The 23,482-nt window shown below is 47.2% G+C and overlaps 1 protein-coding gene across 34 annotated transcripts in view; it reads right to left on the bottom strand.

Moving 5' to 3' along the window:
- Positions 1-23,482, bottom strand: part of Gatad2a (GATA zinc finger domain containing 2A) — a 95,944-nt gene that overhangs the window by 30,308 nt on the left and 42,154 nt on the right. For 20 of the 34 annotated variants that reach the window (XM_087587781.1, NM_001436776.1, NM_001436777.1 and 17 more), the window contains exons 2-3: positions 20,394-20,495; positions 5,254-5,511 (exon numbers count right to left, since the gene is read on the bottom strand). In XM_087587781.1, the coding sequence (XP_087443907.1) occupies positions 5,254-5,510 (257 nt within the window). In that variant the 5' untranslated portion in view covers position 5,511; positions 20,394-20,495. The remainder of the gene's footprint in view (positions 1-5,253; positions 5,512-20,393; positions 20,496-23,482) is intronic. The other 14 variants (XM_087587782.1, XM_087587787.1, XM_087587790.1 and 11 more) reach the window with 1 other exon arrangement.

The raw sequence follows: 23,482 nt of genomic DNA, 5'->3' as shown, positions 1-23,482 counted from the left end.
AATCTAGTCTAAGCCTTGGGCATTTCAGGCTCTCTGGTTGGGTACCTATGTGCTCATGACTGATTTCTTCCTTCTCCATCTTTATAAGACGTCCCTCTTTGAGCTACTGCTCACCTTTAATTCTAGCACCCAGGAAGCAGAGGAGACTCTGTGTGCCGTAGGCCAGCCAAAACTACACAATGAGCTCCCCACCTCCAAAGCCCCTCTCTAGCTTGTCTCAGATGCTATGAGATGACTCTTTCTTTAATTCACTTCATTGTTCATGAAGCCACCCAAGGCTCCGCTGTTTGGTTGGTACCTATCTTTCCTCAACTCTATGGGGTGTCACCTTAGACTCCTATGTGACTGACCAGGACTTCATGTCCAGCCTGCCACCCCTGCTACTGGTCACTCTGTGGATACATCTGCCTTCTTTCTTGTTCTTTCTTCCTCAGCAACACTCTCTTGTTTCATGTTAACATTTTCAGTTGATCACTTTAACTCTGTATTGCTTTCTTCATATTTTAGTTACTTCCTTGTTCGAGACAGGTATCACTGTGTTATCCCAGGCCATAACTCTTGGTCCTCCTAAGTGCTGGTATGACAGCTGTGGTTATTAACTTTTCAAGACAATCACCACGTCCATGATGGGCGTGCAGGGCACTGCCTTGTGCCCCATACACCAGATAAACTACTGGTCTTCAGCCTAGCCTTAAGAGAGATGGAAGAGGGGTTGGAGATTTAGCTCAGTGGTAGAGCGCTTGCCTAGAAAGCGCAAGGCCCTGGGTTCGGTCCCCAGCTCGAAAAAAAGAGAGAGAAATGGAAGAATGTGTAGCAGTCCCAGGTCTCACACCACATCTCACTGTTCTCTTACAGCAAATCCCCAGGAGAGAGCTTCCAGGGAAGATGCTGTGAGCCCTGGAAGGCTTCTGGGTACCAAGGAGAACAGTTTCTGTCTTGCTGTGCCACTCAATGCCTTTTGGGAAGGAGATTTGATACTTTCTTCAGCCCTCCAAATGCAATTATTCCAAATATAAAACACACATTAGGAGACTACAAGAAAACTTTGAAGTGAAAGAGACCATCGTAGAGTCATCTATGCTGGTCAGACCATCCTGCTACATCTGCCACACATATCACAAGTCACCTGGCTGCAATAAGGCACACAAACATTCACTGAGATATCACTTAGTGATTCTGATTTCAATTCAGTCACCTCCTCAAAGGGAAATCCCATGTCTCTGCCACCCCCAGAGCCTACCCAAGCCTTCAAAATGTCCCCAGTGGGAGCATGAGCAAAAAGAGAAGTAAGTTTTGAAAGAGCTAAGTACAATTCTAGAAGTAGGCTGGAGAAATGGCTCAGCAGTTAAAAACACACACTACTGTTGCCGAGAACCAAAGTTCAATTCCCAGCCCCCACATCAGGCAGCTCACAACTGCCTGGAACTCCAGATTCAGTGAGCTGACAGCCCTTCTTGGATATACACACCACCACACATACATACACATAAAGAAATTCTAGAAGCATACATCCAAAACCCTTGGTACCAGTCACCTGGTACCAGGTCTCTTCCCCATCCCAGATCTGAGATGTTCCAACTTCTGTTATAATGGAGCATGACTGTTTGCACAGAATCTCTACATGCTATGTTGTGCATCATTCAAAACACTTGACTTAGCATGAATGCTGTAAGCAGGTGTGTCATACTGCTTAGGAGGTAGCAAACAGGAAGTCCTCACAAGCTTAGTGTAGACACAAATTGTACACCCTTTCTTTTTGGTATTGGGCATTGACCTCAGGGCCCTATGCTCTACCTGTGATGGCTTATCTTGGCTCTTAGCTTGATGAATTTAGAATCACCTAAAAGACACACCTCCAGCCTATCAGCAAGGGGAGGGAAAACTCACTGTGAACAAACACATCATACCATGGAATGGGGTCCAATTCTACATAAAGGAAGAGACAATTTGTGTGCCAGCATTATTCATCATTCTCTACTTTCTGATCCCAGAAACACTGCTGGCCAAATGCTTCATGTACAGGCCTCCATGCCATCCTGACCCAATGAATTATATCCTCAAACCATTAACCAACTAAACTTTTCTCTCCTTAAGCAGGTTTTGTCCGGTATTCTGCCATAGTGCGAGAGGAATATATTACTACTAGGGTTACATCCGCCCCAGCCCACTCATTATTGGTGATTGTTGAAACCATTAGAGCAGAGCCCACAGGGACAGAGGGCACTTTCTGTACTTTGAAATGATGCCCATGAATCTCACACAAGTGGTGTGGAATTAAAGCCAGGACAACAGGTATACACACAAAGCTCATCTGTTGGAAGCTAAGCTGTCCAATCAGAAAATGGAATGTCCTTGGAGAGCAATGACCACATCACCAGAGCATTATCCATGCTCACCTCTTGGTCTAGGCTGACCCGAGGGCACATGACTTTTAAAGCTACTGAGCAAACACTGAGGAAACAGCAGGACTTGGTGGCACCTATAATCTCAGGACTGGGGACAAGGAGACAGATGCCTCAGGTCAATGAGAGACCCTGTTTTAAGAAATAAGATGGACAGCTTCTGATGAGTGGTGCCTGAGGCTGACTTCCAGCCTCTGCAAGCACACAGGCATGCTCTCTCCCTCCCTCTGTGTGTGTGTGTGGGGGGGGGGGGCGCACACACACACCCCTTACTCACACACAAGTTAACAAAACTTTATTAGAGCCAGGCCTGGTGGACATACCTCTAACCAGCAATGAAAAGCAGAAGCAGGAAGACCGATCTCTGAGTTAAGAGCTAGCCTAGTCTGCACCCATAGTTCCAGGCCAACCAGGGTTACCAGTGAGTCCCTGTGGGTGGGGTGGAGGGAATAAACTCAATCTACAGCTGACATGCACCCCCACACCTCAGTTTGGCTAACTAACTGGAAAGCCTGGTCACTAATGTGGTACACCTTGATCCTTGTATGCACATAATGTAAACATATTTGTATCATTTGAATTTTGATAAGACTAGCTTTGTCTTTTTTTTTTTTTTTCTCTTTTCTTTTTTTCGGAATGGGGAATCGAACCCAGGACGTTGTGTTTGCTAGGCAAGCGCTCTACCACTGAGCTAAATCCCCAACCCCAGACTAGCTTTGTCTTATCAACCTTAGAAAAGTGTGTCAGTTTACTGGGTTGAGCTGACACTGTATGGAAATTAACAGCCACATTGGCTGAACAGGGAAATTTATGGCATTAAGCCTACAAGGTCTTATTTGTATGCATCTAATAAATTGCTGTGGTGAGCTCAAAGCAAGAGTACCTCAACGCTCACTACCCTGGTTAGACTTACTTCATGAATCTGCTTGGAACCCAACTCCTGTCTGACACCCATAGAAAAACACACAGTGCTGGAGGGAGAGCCCTAAATAAAGGTGACCCTGGCCAGATACCCAAAGAAAGACCAAACACAGAAAACAGGGCTGTTCCCTTCAGACTGTTCCTATACTGCAAAGGTTGCCATCAAGAACACACTTCCTGTCACTTCATCATCTGCAAAGCAGAGTGACTTTTTCACCAGGAAGAAATATGGCTGAGATGTTTTGCCTAGGCAGAGCTGTAGCGTGTGACCTGGCCCTCACTCTGTCCACTGGCCTTTGGTTTCTTTTCCACTCTTACACCTGCATCAGCCAGAGTCTTGGGGGTTTCTAGTATCTATGTAGCTCTCAATTCAGGATATCTGGGTGATTTGTTCCCCATATTATCCTGAACTACACTGTATGAAGCATGCTGAGAAGTCGCCAGTAAAAGCTTTGGTGAATGCCATATCTAACGGACTGTTTGGAATCAACAGCTCTGGGAAGGCCCTAGAAGTGGAGAGGCCTGGTGTACCCCTGTGTTTAGCAACAGAAGAGGGATCTTTCACACCTTAACATGTAAAACTTTGTACTTCACCGTCCCACCTCACAAAGGAGCAGGCCACAATAAAGAAAACATGGAGCATTCTGGTATAGCGCCAAAGAACTAACTCCCTCTCCAACTGCTTTGGGAACTCACCCCATCAGAGGTCTCACCAGACAACTGAGGACCCACAAAGTCAGAAGGGGGAAAAGGAGCCTCAGCCTAACACTGTGACTTATTCTAAAATAAGTCCTTAGTTTTAGAACAAGGCAGCAGAAAGCAGTGGAGAGACAGACAGAGACAGAGACAGAGACAAAGACAAAGAGAGAAAGACACAACACGGGGGGGGGGGGGGAAGGAAGAGGAGGAGAGGAGGAAGAGGAGGAGGAGGAAGAGGAGGAGGAAGAAGAGGAGGAGGAGGAAGAAGAGGAGGAAGAAGAGGAGGAGATCATTACTAAGACAGGGTCCTGTGTCCTTAGGCTGGCTTGCAACTCCATATGTAGCTGATGATGACCTTGATCTCCTCAGCTTCCTGTCTGCACTTCCTTGGATGATGGGCAGATCCTTCCATGTGCTCACAGATGAGAGAAGCCCTCCTAATGGCAAGTTCACAGAATGTCCTCAGTAGAAAGGACGTTGGAGTTTCACAGTGAACACCCAAGTCCTCAGGATTCTACAGCACAGTGGCCAACATGGAAGGCCTCAGGATCCTGACAACCAATTTTACATTGAAGACTGAAACCCCTGTACACTTCAGGGAACATGTGGAGAACTAGCTTCCTCCTGCACTCCACTAATGCTGGACCTCACTTCACTGAGTAAGCATGAGGTGGATTAGGAACCCCCAAAGGTGCATGATCCCAGTGAACAGAAGTGGAATAGAGAGAGTGTGCATCATAGGATAGGAGACTGTGTCCTCAGTGAGAATCTGGGGTAAATGACCCATTCTAGAGTGTTCTGAAGAAAGGGTAGGTATTGGGAAAAGGTTTATGAGTGAAGTTGTGGGAGGTTGAGTCTGACTTCCTTCAGACTTTTACCTATGAGTGTCATGAAGTGTGGGTTCCAGCAAAGTCCCCTTGAACTAATTGGTGATGTACAGGAGAAACCCACAGAAGAGATGACAGAAGCCGGGCAGAGCAGAGAGAGAGTCCCCTCCTTTGAAAAATGACACAGACATGGTGTGGTAGCCTGGCCTCCCTGAGGTACTCACACCAAAGAAATGCTTCAGTCAATCCCAGGGGTGGCAGACCCCACCGACAACAGGGGATTTTTTCCCCCCACAAGACACATGGACCTGCCACTGGCAGTGTCCCAGTCTGGGACTCGGGAACACCCTGCACTGCCTGAGCATCTGCTAGGCTCCAACCCAGCCCCGTCTTTTCTCACTCACCTGTGTGAGGTACGCATGTCCACAGGCCCGTCTCCTAACAGCCCTTCGCCAGATCCTGTGCCCATGGCCTCTGTTGTCCTCAGCAACCCCTGGGCTGGGCCTGCACTGGGCTCTGGCATCACCCTGCTGTCTCCATCCACCGGCAGTTCTGATGGTCCTCTCTCCATTTTCATTTTCTTGCTCTCCACATCATCCTCCGTTAGGTCAGGTTCAAAGGCTCGCTTCTGACTGCGGGTTCGGCATGCTTCTTCACTCATTCTGTTTGTGAAAGGGAGGACACAGCACTTGAACCCCTTCTGAGAAGTTTAGTTTAGAGGGTAGTTTTGTTTTCCTCACAGAGGAGGCTGGCTAGAGAAGGGACAACAAAGACAAGGCCACAGAAGCCCCTCCAAGACTTCCTTCACACTCTCAGGATGACTGGGCAGGAAGGAGTCCCACAGGCCTTTGGGGTGTGGCCAGCTCTGAGAAGCCATGGAATCCAAGTGGGAGAAAAGCAGTGGCGGCTGTTATTGGACAGGGTCCTTCTGTGAAGGAATGGCACCTATTATGGGTCTGAAAACCAGCCCAGGGGCCTGGCACCTGTACTGTAATGCTGTGTGTAGGACCTGGACAGAGGTGAGACCTTAGGTGCTGTGTGCCTGAGCCCTCCAGGGAGCCGGAAGTGAGGGTCATACTAAGCTCTTTGGTTGGGAGAGATACACTCTGAGCACAGTATGGACTGGTCCATCCCAAGGTGCCAAAACCATGGCCCTGTACCTGTGGCACACATATATCTTGATTCAAAGAAAGGGGAGAAAAAAAAACACTGAGTCAGTTTTTGATCTCATGACATCACTGGGCTCCACATGACCCTTCCCAGGATTCAGTCAGAGAGACAAAGCACTTTCCAGAAAACCAGTCTGAACCGGTTCCAGACAACACAGCTGAAGTGAAGTGTTGTTAACCCTCGAAGAGACAGGAGGACAGCTTGCTAGCATTCCACAGAGGAGTCTGGGACAAGGCGCTCTTAAAGGGGCCGCTCATAAGCCAGTTCTTACTTAACAGTGTAGGACACCAGCCTAGGAAAGTCAGAGAGAACCCAGATTCACTAGTGACAGGAAAAAAAAAATCTGGCTGAGCTCTGGCAGGATCCAAGGGACAGCTCCATGAGACATCTGGCATTGAGTATAGCCCTGCAGAGAACCTCAGCCCATATCTTTAGCAGGCTTGATGGGGAAGCCCTCTGATTCTGCATCCTAATGGTGGGATACTTCCTTCCAGGTGCCTCGGTTTTCCCACTGGAAAATATGGCAGGAAAGGCCTGTTCTAGACAAAGCCAGTTCTGGAAACCCCCTCCAAGAGAGGCTGGAGGATCATATCAAGGATGCTCTCCCACGGCCAGACCAAGAGTCCACCCTCACCTCCGTGGTCCAGTCACCCTTTTTCATAGACCTTAGACTCAAGAAGAGCCTCCCTCTCTCCTCTCCATCACCACCTAGGTTAAATTAATGCTTTGCCCTTAACACAACTCTATCAAGAGTGGAGAAGGGGATAGGGTCACAACCTCAGTGGGCTTCATCTGCACCCAACTCTCTCCTGTCTCAACCTGTACCCTGGCAACCTCTCCCAGAGACTGGAGTGCCCACCACAGCCTCCACTCTAACAGTACCCAACATCTCAGCACTAGAAAGTTCTAAGGCTTGCTCTTCCTCCAACAAACCTGACCACAAACCTTGTCACACTTGCTGACAATCTGCCTGTCTTGCCTCCCAGCGAAAGCACACAAGTCACTGCCCTGGGGTGTCAGGGTACTGCCTGAAGCAGAGTTGATGAGTTCTAGAAAGAGGAGGCAGACACAGACATGCCCAGGCCTGGACAGGGGAGTGCAGGACCTCTGAAGATAGGGCACATGGGAACTGGGGGCATTATGGCTCTCAGAAGTAAAGCTCACTGGTGGTGGCACACTCCCTTCTTTAATCCCTGCACTCAGGAAGCAGAGGCAAAAGGATCTCTTAGGAATTCGAGGACAGCCTAGTCCACAGAGTTCCAGGCTACATAGAGAGACCCTGAAAACCAAATAACAAAAAAGAATGAAGCTCTAGGTCTGGCCCTGCCCCCAAGCTCTGCCATCATAACTCAGTAGGAGCAAGGCCGGGCTTTCCTAAGGCAGCCCAAGGCCTTGACCTCAGCCTCTCCTAGCTCATCTGAATCCACCAGAAACCCTGCCTGAATACCTACCTTCTCCACCCCACTACCTCAATGCTTTGCTGCTATGAAAGAGCTAAGGAAAAGCAAGGTCACCAGGGGATGAAGGACTGCTTTCTATATCCCTAGGAGCTGCCCATTGCATGGAGACAAGTACCTGCTCAGAACTCAAGCAGGGCCCAGAACCTTGAGTAGATCACAGGGTGGGTATGGCTGAAGGCAGGAGAGTGGATGTCTGGGATTTGCTTCCCCACCTCCAGAAAGACAAGCACAGCTGGAGGGGTGAGTGCCAGAGAAAGGTCCCAGTAGGCTGTACCCTCCCCACTAGGGCCTGAGTTACCACAGCTGTGCGATAAGAAGAGTCCCAACCCCTCAAGGGCACCAGGAACAAGGTATCCCTGGGACCAACATAGATAGGCACTATACAGTAGACACAATGTGGGCAGGAAGAAACCAGCTTCCTTTAGGAACATCCTAAGAGGCAGAGAAAGGGTTTAAATCACTCACTTGCAAGGGGGGGGGGGGGGGGGAGGTGGTGGTGGTTTGAAAAATCCCCAAAGTAGGGAAAAAGAAAGTAGCCATACCAGAATAGCTACCACAGGTCTGTTCAGGGGGATGGGTCTCAGCAGCCACTGCCATGGTCATTTTAAGAGATATGAAGGTCACAAGGGCCATCCACCAACCAAGGAATAGGGCTAGGACACTTAGAGCAAGCCCCAACATCCTGGGCTGGTTCCTACACCTGCCTTGTGCAGCAACCCCAGCAACGTTCAGTGGGGCCTAAAGGCTGGTGGGTAAGTGAAGATGTAGCACTGGGCTTTCTCAACAAGAATCCTACACAGGTGCCTCAGCCGACCTGGAACCAAGAGGCCTAAGTACTTGTGGTACTCCAACGGTGGACATCTAGGGTAGTACAAACATCACTAACTGCTACCTGGATGTGCTGCCTTTCAATAAAATACCACAATGGAACTGGAGGGAGAACCTGGGGCAGGAAGCTGGTTCTAAGTCAACTGCCAAAGGCTGAATGTTGCAACAGGGAACAGGACCTCTCAGAAGAACTCTAGAGCCAAGTCATCCAGCACAAGCTAAGCATGGTGGGCCAGTAACCATCCTTTTCTAAGCCACAGACACAAATCATAGTTCAACTGTATATCTAACACACCATGGGGAAGTCTCCCACAAGTGCTTGGGACCAGAAGCTTTAAATTCTACAGTATTTGTGTGCATGCTGGGGTGCCTGGGTGCGTGCGTGCGTGTGGGGGGGAATGAAAAGCTTCTCCAAGCTGAAGCTAAGCAGCATATCAACAACACGCAACAGGTTTTAGACTTTGGTGTCCTTCTGACTGTAGTGGCTCAACCTTGATTAGCAATACTCCAAAATGTGTGTTCCAAACATGAACAGAGGAGGGGCAGTAAGTGAGTAAGGCTCAGACAAAACTGACAGCTAATGTCTGTAACCTGGGAACCTTAGTGCTATGAGAGGGAAAGAGGAAGGAAGTGTTAAGAGGTAGGAAGGAGAAGGGAAAGGAAAACATTTCCCACCCCTTCACTCATTGGCAGCCCAGGGCCTTTACCAGAGGAGCTGCTGTCCTAGGGGCTGGGGATTACTTGGTGCTCAGGAATGCACAGCTGGGCGAATACTGAAATGGCCAAGGGTGTCAGGTGACAAGACTAAGTGGTCAGAGCAAGCAGCAGAGAAGCAGAGGCCAGGTGGAGACTCAGTCCTAATGGAGACAGTGCAGACAGCCTGTGGGGAGGTGATAGCACTGTGATCCAGGGAAGCATGGGGGTCTGGGCCCCGAATCACAGAGTCCACCTTTACTCTAAAGTAGTGTCTGGCTGATAAATAGTAGGGCACAGAGGATAAGACAGTACTATGGGAACACATTTCCTCCTAGATGTGCTCTGAAGCTCCACGAAGCCCAGAGAGCGGAAGGGGGACTGCTCTACTTTTATTTGGTTCTATTCAAGCAAGGGACTCTTCTGAAACTGAGATGGAAAATTCAAGACTACAGTTTGGTTGCAACTGTGGAACACTCCTTAAGGGTAGCCTCTGCCCTGGGGCTTTAAGGGGCCATCACTTCCTGTCTCACTTCCTGTCTGGAAGAAAGCAGGCCTTATGAAGCAGCCTACACTAAGTCAGGTGACAAGGACAGGACAACTGAAAGACATGCCATTGTCCCAGGATCATACAGAGCCCAAGCATATGACACAGAGGCCCTGCTGCCGGCTCCTCCTGGCCTGTAGCTGGCACTCTCCAGAGAGTTGTGCTCCAAGCTGGAGGCCAGGTCATCCCCCATCAGCAACTGGGACCCAGAAGCTCTGACCACAGCACAGCCATGCTCTTATAGCCATGCCCCCGAGCATCTGGAAAGGTATAAGGGAGAAGACAGCTAAGCTGTGACAGGCAAGTTTCCTCCAAACCAAAACAGACACTTAGACCTGCCTGGGTGGGCCCAAGCCACTTCCTGCCACACATCCAAATGACAGAGTGGCTGGATCTCTGCTGGAAGAATTCAGACTTGAAAGCCCAAGTCTCAACCTTTAAATACTGCCTTGGTGAGGCCAAGTAAAAACTTAGGTGATCCAGGGCAAAGAACAGAGCGGAGGCTCAGTTTCCCCATTCTTCCCTTATAAGCATTTGGAAAAGACATGGGAGTGATACCAAAAACAGACTGAAGGAGACAATTTCAAGTTGCTGAGTAATGAGTTTTAAAATGCTTACCAGCAGCCTATCATCCCAATCTGAAAAGGACTGAGACAGAAAGCTTGTCATGAGTGAGACCAGACTGAACTACAGGGTGAATACCATGGGCCAGGGCTGTATAGTAAGATCTGTCACAAAAACTATGGGAGTAGTCTAGCACCTCTGATATAGGGTCATGTGCTGTCTGTGGGAGGATTCTGTCCGGCGGTTCTGACTGTACATACTCCAATGTGCACGACTGTGTCCAAATAAAACTATGCACCATGATGGGCCTCCAGCCTTTAAGGCCATCTAGCCTAGTGTTTCTGGTTTTACACAGAACAAAGCTATGCCAATCCAGTTTCCAGTATCTTAACACACCCCAGAGCACATCTACTTGAATGAAGGAGGATTCAGAAAAGACATGCAACCAGCAATTTCAACCCAAATTCAGGCCCCAACCCTTAGTCTCTGAAAAGCGTAGACAAGCAGCTAGCTGCAGGGGTGGCCTTAGCCTTTCCTCACATATGTGGAACTCTAAAGGCAAAGAGGCCCCATTAGACAAAGAAGTGGTGTGCTACAAATCCAACTGCTTCAGAGAAGGACACTTGAGCTCTCAGTTCTGGTGCAGAGCTCAGCCGAGGACTTCAGAGATGCCTCTGTGAGGACTTCGGGGAAAATAGAACCTGAGCACACTATAGCCAAGGGTGTAGAAACCTATAGCCCATGGAGGTTCTGTGGAAGAACGGAGCTATGGAAACCAGAACAGGTCTCTGGGCATCTAAAGCTTGGTGAGGGGCCATGTGCACCAGTGAAACCCTGAGGTAGGTTTATCTGGCAGGTTCATCCATGAGGATGGGGAAGATTCTGAGGGAAGGACAGAGGTCCCAGAAAGAACTGATACTGGGTCTAAGCTCTGCCATCCTCCTCAGGAACTCTAGACCTAGTTGAGTAACAGTACTTGACTCCAAACCAAGTGGGACACCTTATCCAGTCCATGCTGGGGCTCCGGAATTTGGAGACTAGGCAAGAAACTTCTGAGGTTTTCATCTAGTATCTGAAGATAAGACTAGGACATGGATTCTTAAAATACAGGTGCTTCTGTCCTATGGGACAGGGTGTGTGTATTTCCAAAGCTGCCTGTCAGCCTCCAATGACTACTTGAAGACTCCCAGACCTGAGCAGGGAACACTGGATGACATCTAGATGCCAAGGAGAGAGGCTGAGTCCAAGACAAGATGCCTGACTGAAGAGCATCCAACTCCACAGGACAACTTGTCAGCAGACAGTAAACACAGGACAAAGGAAACATCAGACACTTCTATACCTCAGCTCCAGAACACCAAGCGCGCAGACCAGCCTCGCACAACATGTACAAACATACACGTATGCACTCCTAATGTTTACAGGTATGTATATACATACACACAACCTGCTCAGCTCCTCCCCCAGCCTCCATTTCTTACCATTTCTCTAAGTAAAGGCCTGTTTTCTAAGGCAATGCTGACCAACAACAGACCACTCCAAGCCCCCAGTATGCAGAGCTATTGCATGAGTACAGAAAACCATTCGGGCCAGCATAGTGGCACCTGTCATCTCAGCACTCAGAAGGTCAAGTCAGGAGGGTTAAGTGCAGGCTACCAACTACAGAGTGAGAACCTATCTCAAAACAAAACCCAGGGACTGAGGGGACCTCAGGGACTGAGCATCTGGTTAGTATGTACAAGGCTGGGAGCTGGAGTAGAAGAAAAAGGAGAGGACAGAGGGTTCCAGTGTCTGCTTTTGCAAATAAACACTTTTCTACAATCTTATTAAGGTAGGAGATATGTAAAAGATGCTTCCAAAATAAGGTTCCTTAAGATATATTTAAGAAAATTAAAGGCTGGGTGTGGTGTTGCATGCCTTTAATCCCAGCACCCAAAGGCAGAGGTAGGCCAACCTGGACTACACAGAGTTCCAAGACAGCCAGAGCTATAGAGAGACCCTCTGTCTCAAAACAAATAAAAGTTAGAAACAGAAAAGAAAACTAAGATGAGGGGTTGGGGATTTAGCTCAGCGGTAGAGCGCTTGCCTAGCGAGCACAAGGCCCTGGGTTCGGTCCCCAGCTCCGAAAAAAAGAAAAAAAGAAAAAAAGAAAAAAAAAAAAAGAAAGAAAACTAAGATGAATAAATTATAAGTCATTTTAAGATATTCAAGTACATAATCAATATCTAAGTAAAATTTTAGGCCTAAAGTAAAGATTGGTGGCAGCACCTATCTATCCTGTGCTAGTCAAGAGCTCCTCCCTCAGAATCACAGAATCAAACTCTATATTTGGGTTCCTATACACTTCGATGTACAGATAGCCTTGGCAAAAAACAAAGCAGTTTTGAGGAACAAGTCATCCCCATGAAATACCACAGCCCCCAGAGAAACTACAGAAGCCTCCCTAGATCCAGCTAAGTGCTGCAAACCTCAAAGTCAGTAGCCACATACCAGCCTGGCCCCCGTGTACCTTTCTTTGTACAGCCCCTTTTAGGAACAGCCACCTCTTAAATCCAGCCAGACAAGAAATGGCTGTGCATCTGACCTGATCAGAGCCCCAAGGGAGGCAGGCAGGGAGTAAGGTCTACAAATAGGGAACATACCAGCTATATGTGTGTCATCTCAAGAGTCCTCAGTCTCCCCAATATGTTTGTGTGAGGCCAAGCTAGGAGTAGCCCCACATTAAGACACCTGACCTCAAGCTGTGTCCTGTGCTGGCCTTCGGCCCAGGGAGAGGAATGTGCTGTCCAGTGTGGCCATGTGAAGGAAAACTGAGAGCTGTGTAATGACCCAAATCCAAAATTTGAGGTATCATTATGAGGAAGGACTAGCAGGCCACAGCATCTCTTAAGCCTCAGAGACCACTAATATCACAAAACAAGAGTCCATAACCCTCACAGGGAGAACATTCCTTTAGGACCCGATCCTTCATCCATGCTAGTACCTGTCATACACAATATACCCAAAGATTCAGAAGAAACATCTCCCATAAGGACATGCTGAGTAAAAAGTGAAGGGCCAAGATGTATCCCACATTCCTTCCACATAGGCACCCTTTGCCACAGTAGTGGCGCTGGTTGTTGCTCCTCCCTGCAGGATGCCCAGGGTAGGAAGAAGGGGCTTTGAAGCCAGCCCACTTCTAAGAAAAAAAGAGGTTCTACAGCCCACGACAAGGAAGAATCAGGTTAGAACCCTTAATACTTTCACGCCTGTGGGCAGACAGCTGCCCTTGCACACACCTGCAGCTGCAGCCACCTCCAGTTCACAGAGCTGAGCTGCCACATGAGGCATCACAGAGGAGGTCATGAGCTTGGGACCTCTAGTAGACTCTGCCACCCCACCACTCCTCAATCCTAAAGGAAAGGCTGGCTCTGCTCCCTACCCACAGGACTCTTCCACTAGGTCTCAGGTGAAACGTGCAGCTTCTGTCCTCATGCTCATCTGTTTATATATTCCGACCCCTTCCTCAGACAGGAGACACTTCTTTCTTCCATGTTACCAAGGTCCAGTGCAGGCACAATGCTCAGCACAAAAGAGACACTGGATAGACACTTGCTAAACAAACTAGAAAAGAACTAGAACACACTTGCTTTCCCTTATTCCCCTCCTGTAAAACTATGCCAGAAGAATCTTCATGCCAAGAAGGAAGACAGCAATTGAAAGCAAACAGAAGCCGGCGGGCAAGGCAGCACTTCTGCAGCCCAGCCTAGTCTGAACAGCAGAGCAAGGCATCTAGAAAAACCAAACCAAACCTAACTGGATTACCATAGTGGATTACCACATAGGTATTCCTGACAAGTGGGAGGCTGAAAAAGGAGAAATGTTTAAGTTCAAATCCAGCTTGGGCTACAGAATGAGACACTGTTACAAAAAAAACAACCGAACTATTCAAAAGACCAAAGACCAAAGACCTAATTTTCTTTTTTTTTTTAAAGATTTATTCATTTATTATATATAAGTACACTGTTTCTGTCCTCAGACACACCAGAAGAGGGCATCAGATCCCATTACAGATGGTTGTGAGCCACCATGTGGTTGCTGGGATTTGAACTCAGGACCTTTGGAAGAGCAGTCAATGCTCTCAACCACTGAGCCATCTCTCCAGCCCAAGACCTAATTTTCTTTTTCTTTTTTTATTTTCTTGGAGCTGGGGACCGAACCCAGGGCCTTGTGCTTGCTAGGCAAGCGCTCTACCACTGAGCTAAATCCCCAACCCAAGACCTAATTTTCTTAAAAGGTTTACTTATATGAGTACACTGTCACTGTCTTCACACACACCAGAAGACATCAGATCCCATTAGAGATGGTTGCGAGCCACCATGTGGTTACTGGAAATTGAATTCAGGACCTCTGGAAGAGCAGTCAGTGCTCTCAAAGACCTAATTTTATAGACTCTTAAAGCACAGGTGAGGCTTGGAGTTGGCAGTAGGTTCTCATGCATCTCACCAAAAGCTACCAACAGCAACTCTGGAGCTGGGAAGCAGTGCTGACCTTGCCACCCATAAAAGACACTTTACAAAGTGCTAGGGCGATAGCACGAGTGTGGCTGAACCACAGGGAGACAGTCATGCCTGCCTAGCCAGTAAAGACCTGCTCTCAACAAACAAGGCACCTAAGGCATTCGGAGGTTATCCTCTGGTCTCTAGGCATACATGTGCATACACAAGTGTACACACACACACGTGTACACACACACACACACACACACACACACACACACACACACACACACAAAGATAATTTAGACTGCATCAAAATTGGCCCACACCTTTGATCCCAGTTTGGGAGGCAGATGCAGGCAATCTTAGTAAGTTCAAGACCAGCCTCATCTACAAGAATGTATTCCAGGACACGTAGAGCTACAAAGTGAGTCCTTGTCTCAAAACATAAACAAAATATCAATACAGTGAAACAGAAACACAAAATCTTCTCGAGGGCCTGGTATCCAAAACATCTTACCAGTAGAGGAAACATTCTTATGGCTAAGGGACAGTCAAGGGAGCTTGCTGGGTTCGCAGCAGCTCCCCCTCCAAGGAAGAACAAAATTACATGTCAATTCGAAAGTCAAAGGACTAGCCAGGTGGATCTGAGTTCAAGGAACTACAAAGTGAGTTCCAAGACAGCCAAGGCTACATAGAGAAGCCCTGTCTCAAAAAACAAAATGAAACACGTACACGCGCGCACACATACAATCGGGAAAACAAACACTTGAATAGACATTTCTTGCAGCCATTTAAATGACTAATAAGGTGACCAGAGGGGCAGCTCACAACTGCCTGCCAACTCCAGCTCCAGGGGATCCAATGCCTTTTTTTTTTCTTTTTTTATTTTCTTGGAGCTGGGGACCGAACCCAGGGCCTTGCACGCTTGCTAGGCAAGTGCTCTACCACTGAGCTAAATCCCCAACCCCGATCCAATGTCTTTGAGCACCCACATACACATATATACATAAAAGATAAAATGTTAAAATGTCTTGGAATTAGAGAGAACTATGAGTATACTGAATGCCACCAGATACCACACTTTGAAAATGTCGCTTTTTTTCTAAAATGGCTAGCTAGCTATTGCCTGGTTGGTGTTTTGTTTTGTTGTGGGAGCAGGGGAGGTGATGTCCAAGTCCCAAGGGCTGCAGCTATTTGAGCCTGGTAATCAATAGCAAGAGCTGGTTCTTAAGGGAAGATGCTTCAAGTACAGCTCCAGAGCCCGCAGCTACCATGCCAGCAATGGCAGCTATCAGGGGACCCAGACAGCTTACAGTAGTTCATCACACAAATGGGACTATGAGCCTTGCCCCAGGGCAAAGGTGCGAATACCTGGCAGTGTGGCCTGTGAAACATATGTGGGACAAGGAACTCTAGAACAGATGTGTTGGGAAAGGCTGTGGTTCCCTGCAGTTCCTAGACCACCATTTAAGATCCTCTTTCAAAACAAGGACTTTGGTGTAGGAAGGCATGCCTTTTGATCCTAGCCCTCTAGAAAAGATAGGTGGATCTCAGATTATTTGAGGCCAGCCTGAACTACATAGAGAATTCTAGGCCAGTTAGCATTATTTAATGGGACCCTGGCTTAAATACAGTCGAGCTGTGGTGACACACACCTTTAATACCAGCACTTAGCCAGCAGAGGCAGGTAGATTTCAGAGTTCAAGGGTAACTCTGGTTCCAGGACCACAAGGGAGACACAGAGAAACCCTGTCTAGGGAGGGGGGGGGGGGGGGAAGAAAAGAACAAAAATCCTATTTGAGCTATTGGCTTGAATTTCAAAAAAAAAAAATCATTAAATGAATTTTTGGCTTGGGATTAGAACAGTTTCAAAGGTGTCTCAAAGTTTCAAAGGTTAACTCCTGTCCTCTTACACTGTTTATTCATGAGAAGTGGCCTTCTCAGAACTATAATCTACAATCAAGGAATCAACTCTTGATACTGCAGACACTGTAACAACACATACTCAGCCAAAGCCCAGCACTCGCCACTGAGGCATAAGGTTCAGTGGTTCACTGCAGGTGGATTTGGAGTTTATTGAGAAGTGCTTTACATACTGAGCCATCTTGCTGACCCTAAAATTTTTTTTCTTTCTTTTCTTTTGTTCGGAGCTGGGGATCGAACCCAGGGCCTTGAGCTTGCTAGGCAAGCGCTCTGCCACTGAGCTCAATCCCCAACCCCGACCCTAAAATTTTTATTACTCTAAGCACACCCACAAAGTAACAATGATGCCATGATGGGACATGTCCACTCCCCAGGTCTGTCTTCCATGCCTACACTGGCCTTTGTGAAGCCAGCCAATGCTTTGAACATGCCCTTGATGACACTTTGAACCACTTAACAGACCATCCCCCCCTCTCTATGAATATGTTTGTCCTCTCCACACACCCACTAAAAGTTATTTGTTTGCCATAGTTGGGTTCTGTGAGTGAGCTTTCTGCAGTGAACATATGAACGATTTCCTGTAAACTGATCTTTGAGACAAAATGGCCAGGCACATCCTTCTGGAAGCTCACACCGCCACCTTGCCCCAACTCTAGACACTGGTAGCCACTGAATAGGGCTGTCTGCACCTCTTTTTTTTTCTTTTTCTTTTTTTCAGAGCTGGGGACTGAACCCAGGGCCTTGCGTTTGCTAGGCAAGCGCTCTACCACTGAGCTAAATCCCCAACCCCCTGTCTGCACCTCTTAATGACTCATTCTGAGTCTGGCAGCAGTGTCATGTGCCTTTAATCCTAGCCCTAGGGAGGGAGAGGCAGGCAGATCTCTTGAGTTTGAGCCTCTTCTACAGAGTAGTTCCAAGACAGCCAGAGCTACACAGAGAAACTTTGTCTCAAAAAGAAAACAAAACAACAAAAATTCATTCTGTGGTTGTAAAACTAAACTCAGAGTTTTGTATATTCATAGTAATTAGTGAATGTGACAATTGCTATGCTGGCCACTAAGGCTACTTACTATGCAAATCCAATTCCTTCCACAGTACTATCAGTGACACACTGGTCACTTATTTACAGACCTTCCTCAAAAGCTGTAGTGACATATGACTATCACCCGTGCAATGGAGAGTTTAAGGCTAGAGAATTGTATGTGTGAGACTACTCTGTCTGGTCTATACAGCAAAACCGTGTCTCTAGAAATAAACACAGTTCTGTGGTCCATGCTGATGGGCCTCCCTCTTCTGTATCTTGGTACTACCAAGTTCAGTTTAGAGAAGTACGGTACATGCTTCCTCTCCTCCACATGCGAAAGAAACCACACTGGCTCCACAACATCCTGTAAAGGAGAATGGGGACTTGCCAGCTACTTTTTCTTTGAGAGCCAACATGAACTCGGAGACTTTTCCCATTATTTACTCCAGGGTCTCACTCTGCTGCACAGGCTGACCTAGACTCCTGGGCTTCACAGCCTTCCAAGAAGCTGGGACCTAGATCACCCTCAATTGTGTTTTTTCTTCCGTATGGACTATGGATGAAGCCAGGGTCTCAGTAGGCCAGCACTCTCCCACCGAGTTGCACCAGTGTAGTGGACTCAACGCACATAACTCCAGGACTTGCTACTGCTGGCAATCACCTGTCCCACCTGATCTGTGCTACTACTGTGGGCCTTTCTGACACAACTGTCACTCTCCTAACGCAAATTCAGTGTGATTTGAAGTTTGACTCAAGTTCTGCCCTTCTCTTTTGGTCCCTAGAGACATTATCTCTTTCTTCTATAATATCTAACAGGAAAAATAAAACAAAAACAATAAAAGTGCAAAAACTTGACTCCACAAAAACCAGCTTTACAAAATTGCCATCTAGTAATAAAATGCAGGAGAAAACAAAACCTGACAGTCACCCTGCTATGTGAACATATGCCCTTCAACAGTGCATGCACGCACACGCAGAGCAATGAACTTTGTAGTAATAAAGAGCAAACATATACACTTTTCCTTAGGAAAATGGATCCATGCTGTACTTTATGTAGGACTAAAGATGATAGAACCCTGTACAAGAGGCTCCAGCCAGCATTATCTCTGCTTCCTTCACCTTGTCTCTACTGTCACCAAAGAACACAGGGTCACTACCCACACCCTCCACCCAGGTGCTGGCATAGTAATGATAAGCTTCCCTGTCACTGTCCTTTCCCAGCACCCACAGGATAGCTTTGGGTGCTGGTTCTAGGTAAACAGACAGTAGTTGTATGATTCTGGTAGGGCCTGACTAATCTCCACAGGAGCAATCAGAACCCACAGCTGAATGTTCTCCAGCAAAGATGTCTCAGGGACTCTGCAACATGCACGAATTTTCTTTAGCAGGAAGACAATGCCTGACTGTGCTGTGGCTATCTATGTATACTTTCTCTGGGCAGCATATGCTTTTCTAAAGCCACGCCTAACTTGGGATCTCTAGCTCAGCACATGATCTCAGCACATGAGTGTGCATCATCTCTACCAAACAAGCTAGACGCACACACCTGCACCCCCAGCAAATGAGATTCAAGGATACATACTTTGTCCACAAACCTGAACCAGCAGAAGGACCTATTAGGGTGGGCACGTGGTTTGTGTGGACCTTGGTAATAGCCAGGAATTGCCCAGCACATGAAGACCAGGGATCAGAAAATGCTAGCTGCAGTAAAAGATAAATATGGCCAAGTATTAAACCAGGACACATCCTAGAAAACATAAATTAAAACCTACAATCCCAGCACCTGGGAAGCAGAGGCAGGAGGCAGGAGGCAGGAGGCAGGAGGCAGGAGGCAGGAGGCAGGAGGCAGGAGGCAGGAGGATTACCTGGGATTCATCTAGGGCTACATAATAATATTCTCTCAAGAAACAAGCCAGAGTTGGTGGTTACACATCTGTAATTTGAGCACTTGGAACCTGAGACAAAAGATCAAGGTGAGTTCAAGGCTGGCCTGGACTACATGGAAATACCCTGTCTCAGAAACCAAAGTAAGCGGCTGGAGAGATGGCTCAAAGGTTAAGAATAAAAGCAGTTGCTGCTCTCACAAAGGACACAGCAATTCCCAACACTCACATGGTGTTCAGAGCCATCCTTAACTTCAATATCATGGGATCTGATGCCTTCTTCTGAGCTCCTTGGGTACCTGGCATTTGAGTGGTACACACACCCACATGCAGGTATAACACTAATACACATAAAAAAAAAAAAAAATACCAAACCCTAACACTGTCATAGCCAATGTCCATCATAGCAGGGATGTCGGAGAAGCCAAATCTCACTCAGGAGCCAACCAGATGCCAATGAGTGGTTGTGAACCATTTGGCAAGACACCATGTTATGGTCTTAAAGTCTTAAAACTGAGACAGCTCTCTTAGGAGGTTTCGTAGCCATGTTCTACTTCTAGAATACCACTCAATTCCCCTCCTTTTACAGGTATATGGTGTGGAGCTAAAATGTCACTCTGAGGCCCTGGTGACGACAGAAAGGCCCTTCCTCCCCATGTGGAGTTCTGGCCTTTTGCATTCTGCAGTTCCCACATTAGAGCTAACTGGGCAGTGGCTAAAGAACAATTCTAGCCACTTAGGAAGAGATACAGCTGGAGATCAAAGGTTAACCTCTGGTTGTCATCCCTGCCACCCCAAAGCTTTTAAGCAGGTGACCAATAAACATGATGTCGATCCCAAGGCTCAAGGGTCATACCTGATGCCACAGGGACCCAGCCCCCTGTCTTCCTTCCCGAGCAGAGCCCTATCGGATATGTGGAGGTTGTCTAAGCCAGCTTTCCAATCCACAGACACCAGTCCCTAGCACTCACCTGGCCTCAGGGTCCGTGACGCTGGTCCTACCATGCCGTCATGGCCACAGCTCTGTCAAAAGGCAACTTATGTGGATGTGCTGGCTCAATGTGCTGGCCAACCTAAACCAAAAGAAAGAAAAACACTGAATTCCATAGGATGGTTGGGAATCCAGAAATTTCAAACTTCTCCAGGGCTGGGGTATAGCTCAGTGGTAGAGTCTGCCAAGTGTGAGCAAGACCTGGCTCTGTCTCCAGCATCCACAGTAGAAAATGCCTCCAGCCATAGGAAATGAAATCTGCCATTGCTGCCCTCCACAGCAGGAGCCCAGACAAGCAAATCCATTTCTAAGGCCTAGTGGACATGGGGTAACCTGTGAACAACACCCCAGACCTATCTTCAAAGCTCTCAACAAGAGCATGACAATAACACTGAGTAATAGGCCAAGTCCAGATAGTTCTCATTTATCACCCAGAACACACAGTAAATGCTTGAAGGGCTGTCCTCACAGCAAGCCAAGAGTAACAAAATGGTTAAGAGCAAACTGACACAGTTACTGATCAATGTGGAGATGGCCTCCGGGTAGATCCCATTTTATAAAACAGACACCTAATACTCAGGAAACCTGCCTAGTACCCAGACCAGTAGGGTCCCTGCTCTGAACCACCACCAGTGCAGAAGTACAGGGTTGTCGATGAGAATGAGGAGGGCATAAGTGCCCAGGGAAGAAGAGACTTATGCTAGATAGGTGAGACATATGTCTAGAGAAGTCTAAGGTCATGGGCAAAGTGGCTCCAAAAACAGGCCCCAGTCTGTGGTGTCAGGTTGGGTCCCACTTTCAGAATTTTATGCACATGGCTTGCCTAGTGTCAATACCACCTCTATTCTCTTTCTTTGTGTCCATACAACTGCCAGGAAAACGTACTAATAAGAAACTGGCTTTGGGGCTGGGGATTTAGCTCAGTGGTAGAGCGCTTACCTAGGAAGAGCAAGGCCCTGGGTTCGGTCCCCAGCTCCAAAAAAAAGAACAAAGGAAAAAAAAAAAAACTGGCTTTGTTGTTTTTAAAGGAATGGCTCAACAGTTAAAAGCACTGGCTACTCTTGTAGAAAACCAAGGTTTGGTTCCTAGCACCCATATGGCACACATACATGTAAGACACACTCATAATACAAAGAAACCTTTTCCGTTTAGTTTTCAGTTTATAATACAAACTCTCAGCACATAACTCTGGCTGATCTAGAGCTCAGAGGTCTGCTTGTCTCTGCTTCCCAAGTGCTGAAATTAAAAGCATGCACCACCATGCCCACCAAGAAATCTTTCATTTTTAAACTCAGTTCAGAAATTTGTGACTCATGGGTGTAAGAAATATTCTCACAGAAAAATTTGCCTAGTAAAGCCAGAAGTAAATGCCAGAGAGACTTTTGGGTATCAAAGAGCACAAGGCCCCTCCCATGTAAAAGCCCTTGCAGACACTACCAGGGCCTTCCAGCTCAATGCAAACTGGGAAATCCAACAAATGCTGTTAACCCTCACTTGCCTGACCCACCAAGTTCAAGCTTCTCAGCCAGAGGCAGGAAACCCTAGTATAGGTACCCAAACACCTGTCTCTCTTCAGGATCAAGGCCAGCACAAACAGACCCCACCCTGTGATGATTTCAACTTTACTGTATGTAGAACAAAAGCAACAATTTCTGCAAAAGCCACCTTTCAGTTCTAAGTTTCAACCTGTTCCCAGGCTAGCAATATGCAGCCTGATCATGTCTCCCAGTTGGTGGCCAATGCCCACACCTCCAGCTGACAGCCCCACACCCAGCAAAGAAAGCAGTAAAATTGCATAGAGAGGTCAGAGAACAACTTTCAAAAGCTGCTTCTTCCCTTCCACCATGTAGGTTTTAAGTATTAAATTCAGGTTGAGTAGTCCGGTGGTGGTAAACCTCACTGGCTACTTTGTCAACCCTTGCGTGTTTTCAATTTGTGATGCTCTGATTTAGCAAGACCCTGGCCCCAGTCAATCACAGGCCATTAGTGCAAAAAGTCAGCTGTGTTTCCACAGAGGTACATCAGTCAGAACTGAAAACTACAACAGAATCTGTTTACAACAGCATAAAAACATGATGCACAAGGGGGGGAAAAACCTACAGTCATGTTAAAGTCCTGGTACTCGCCTCAGACTGAGACAAGATGATTTGACTCTAGACCAAGACAGAGATTTTTGTCTCAAAACAAACAAACAAACAAAAGAAAACACCAAAAACCACAGAGCTAAAGCTTTCCTGGCCTGATTCCATCTCCAACATCACAAAAGTAAACAAAACAAATGGAAAGAAATCCCTTATTCATGGTTAGGAGGTACAAATTCTCTTCCCAACTGACCAAATACAATGCATCTGCCATTTAGAAACCCTGAGCAGAGGCTGGGCACACAATTGTGGCATAAGTGCTCACCATACAAGCCTGAGGACTCACAGCCTATAAAAAAAGCTGAGTGTGGTGGCATACTCTTCTACTCTCAGAGTGGGAAATAGGAAGATCACCTAATTTCAGGGTTAACCTAAACCTCTCTGCATATCCCTGAGCTAGCCTTAAACCTATTGCTATCTTCATGTCTCTGTCTGTTGGGATCAGAAGTATACATTCCTCCCTAACTCAGTTCTGCTAGTTCTGATATTAAATATGTCTGGAATTTCAGCCACTTCTGTCCTTTTTGCTAGGGTGAGGGATGTTTCTGAACTGGGTTCCTTATTTCAAGAAGCCTCTGGACAAGCAAAATAGCTCAATAGGTAAAGGCACTTAACCAAGCCGGAGAACCTGAGCTCAATCCCCAAGAGTCACATGGTAAATAGGAGAACCAACTCTCACAAGTTGGCCCGCCCATGTGTACAAACACACACACACACACACACTCTCACTCACTCACTCACTCACAAACCACGTACTTTCTTAATCCATCGATCAATGTATTAGCAGTTGACTGGACTCAAAGCATCAGTATCTACATACCCCAGAGGCCAGTCAGCCCAGTGCTCATGCACCCAAATGAATCTCATTTTGGCCCTCTGTTCCAGACTTATACACCAAAAATCCACCCACAGTAGACGATTCACATCT

This window comes from Rattus norvegicus, chromosome 16 (assembly GCF_021556685.1).
Source record: "Rattus norvegicus strain SHRSP/BbbUtx chromosome 16, alternate assembly SHRSP_T2T, whole genome shotgun sequence".
In the NCBI taxonomy this organism is placed as follows: domain Eukaryota; kingdom Metazoa; phylum Chordata; class Mammalia; order Rodentia; family Muridae; genus Rattus; species Rattus norvegicus.
Note: the sequence above shows the minus strand (reverse complement) of the source record. Positions and strands in the feature narration are given on the sequence as shown.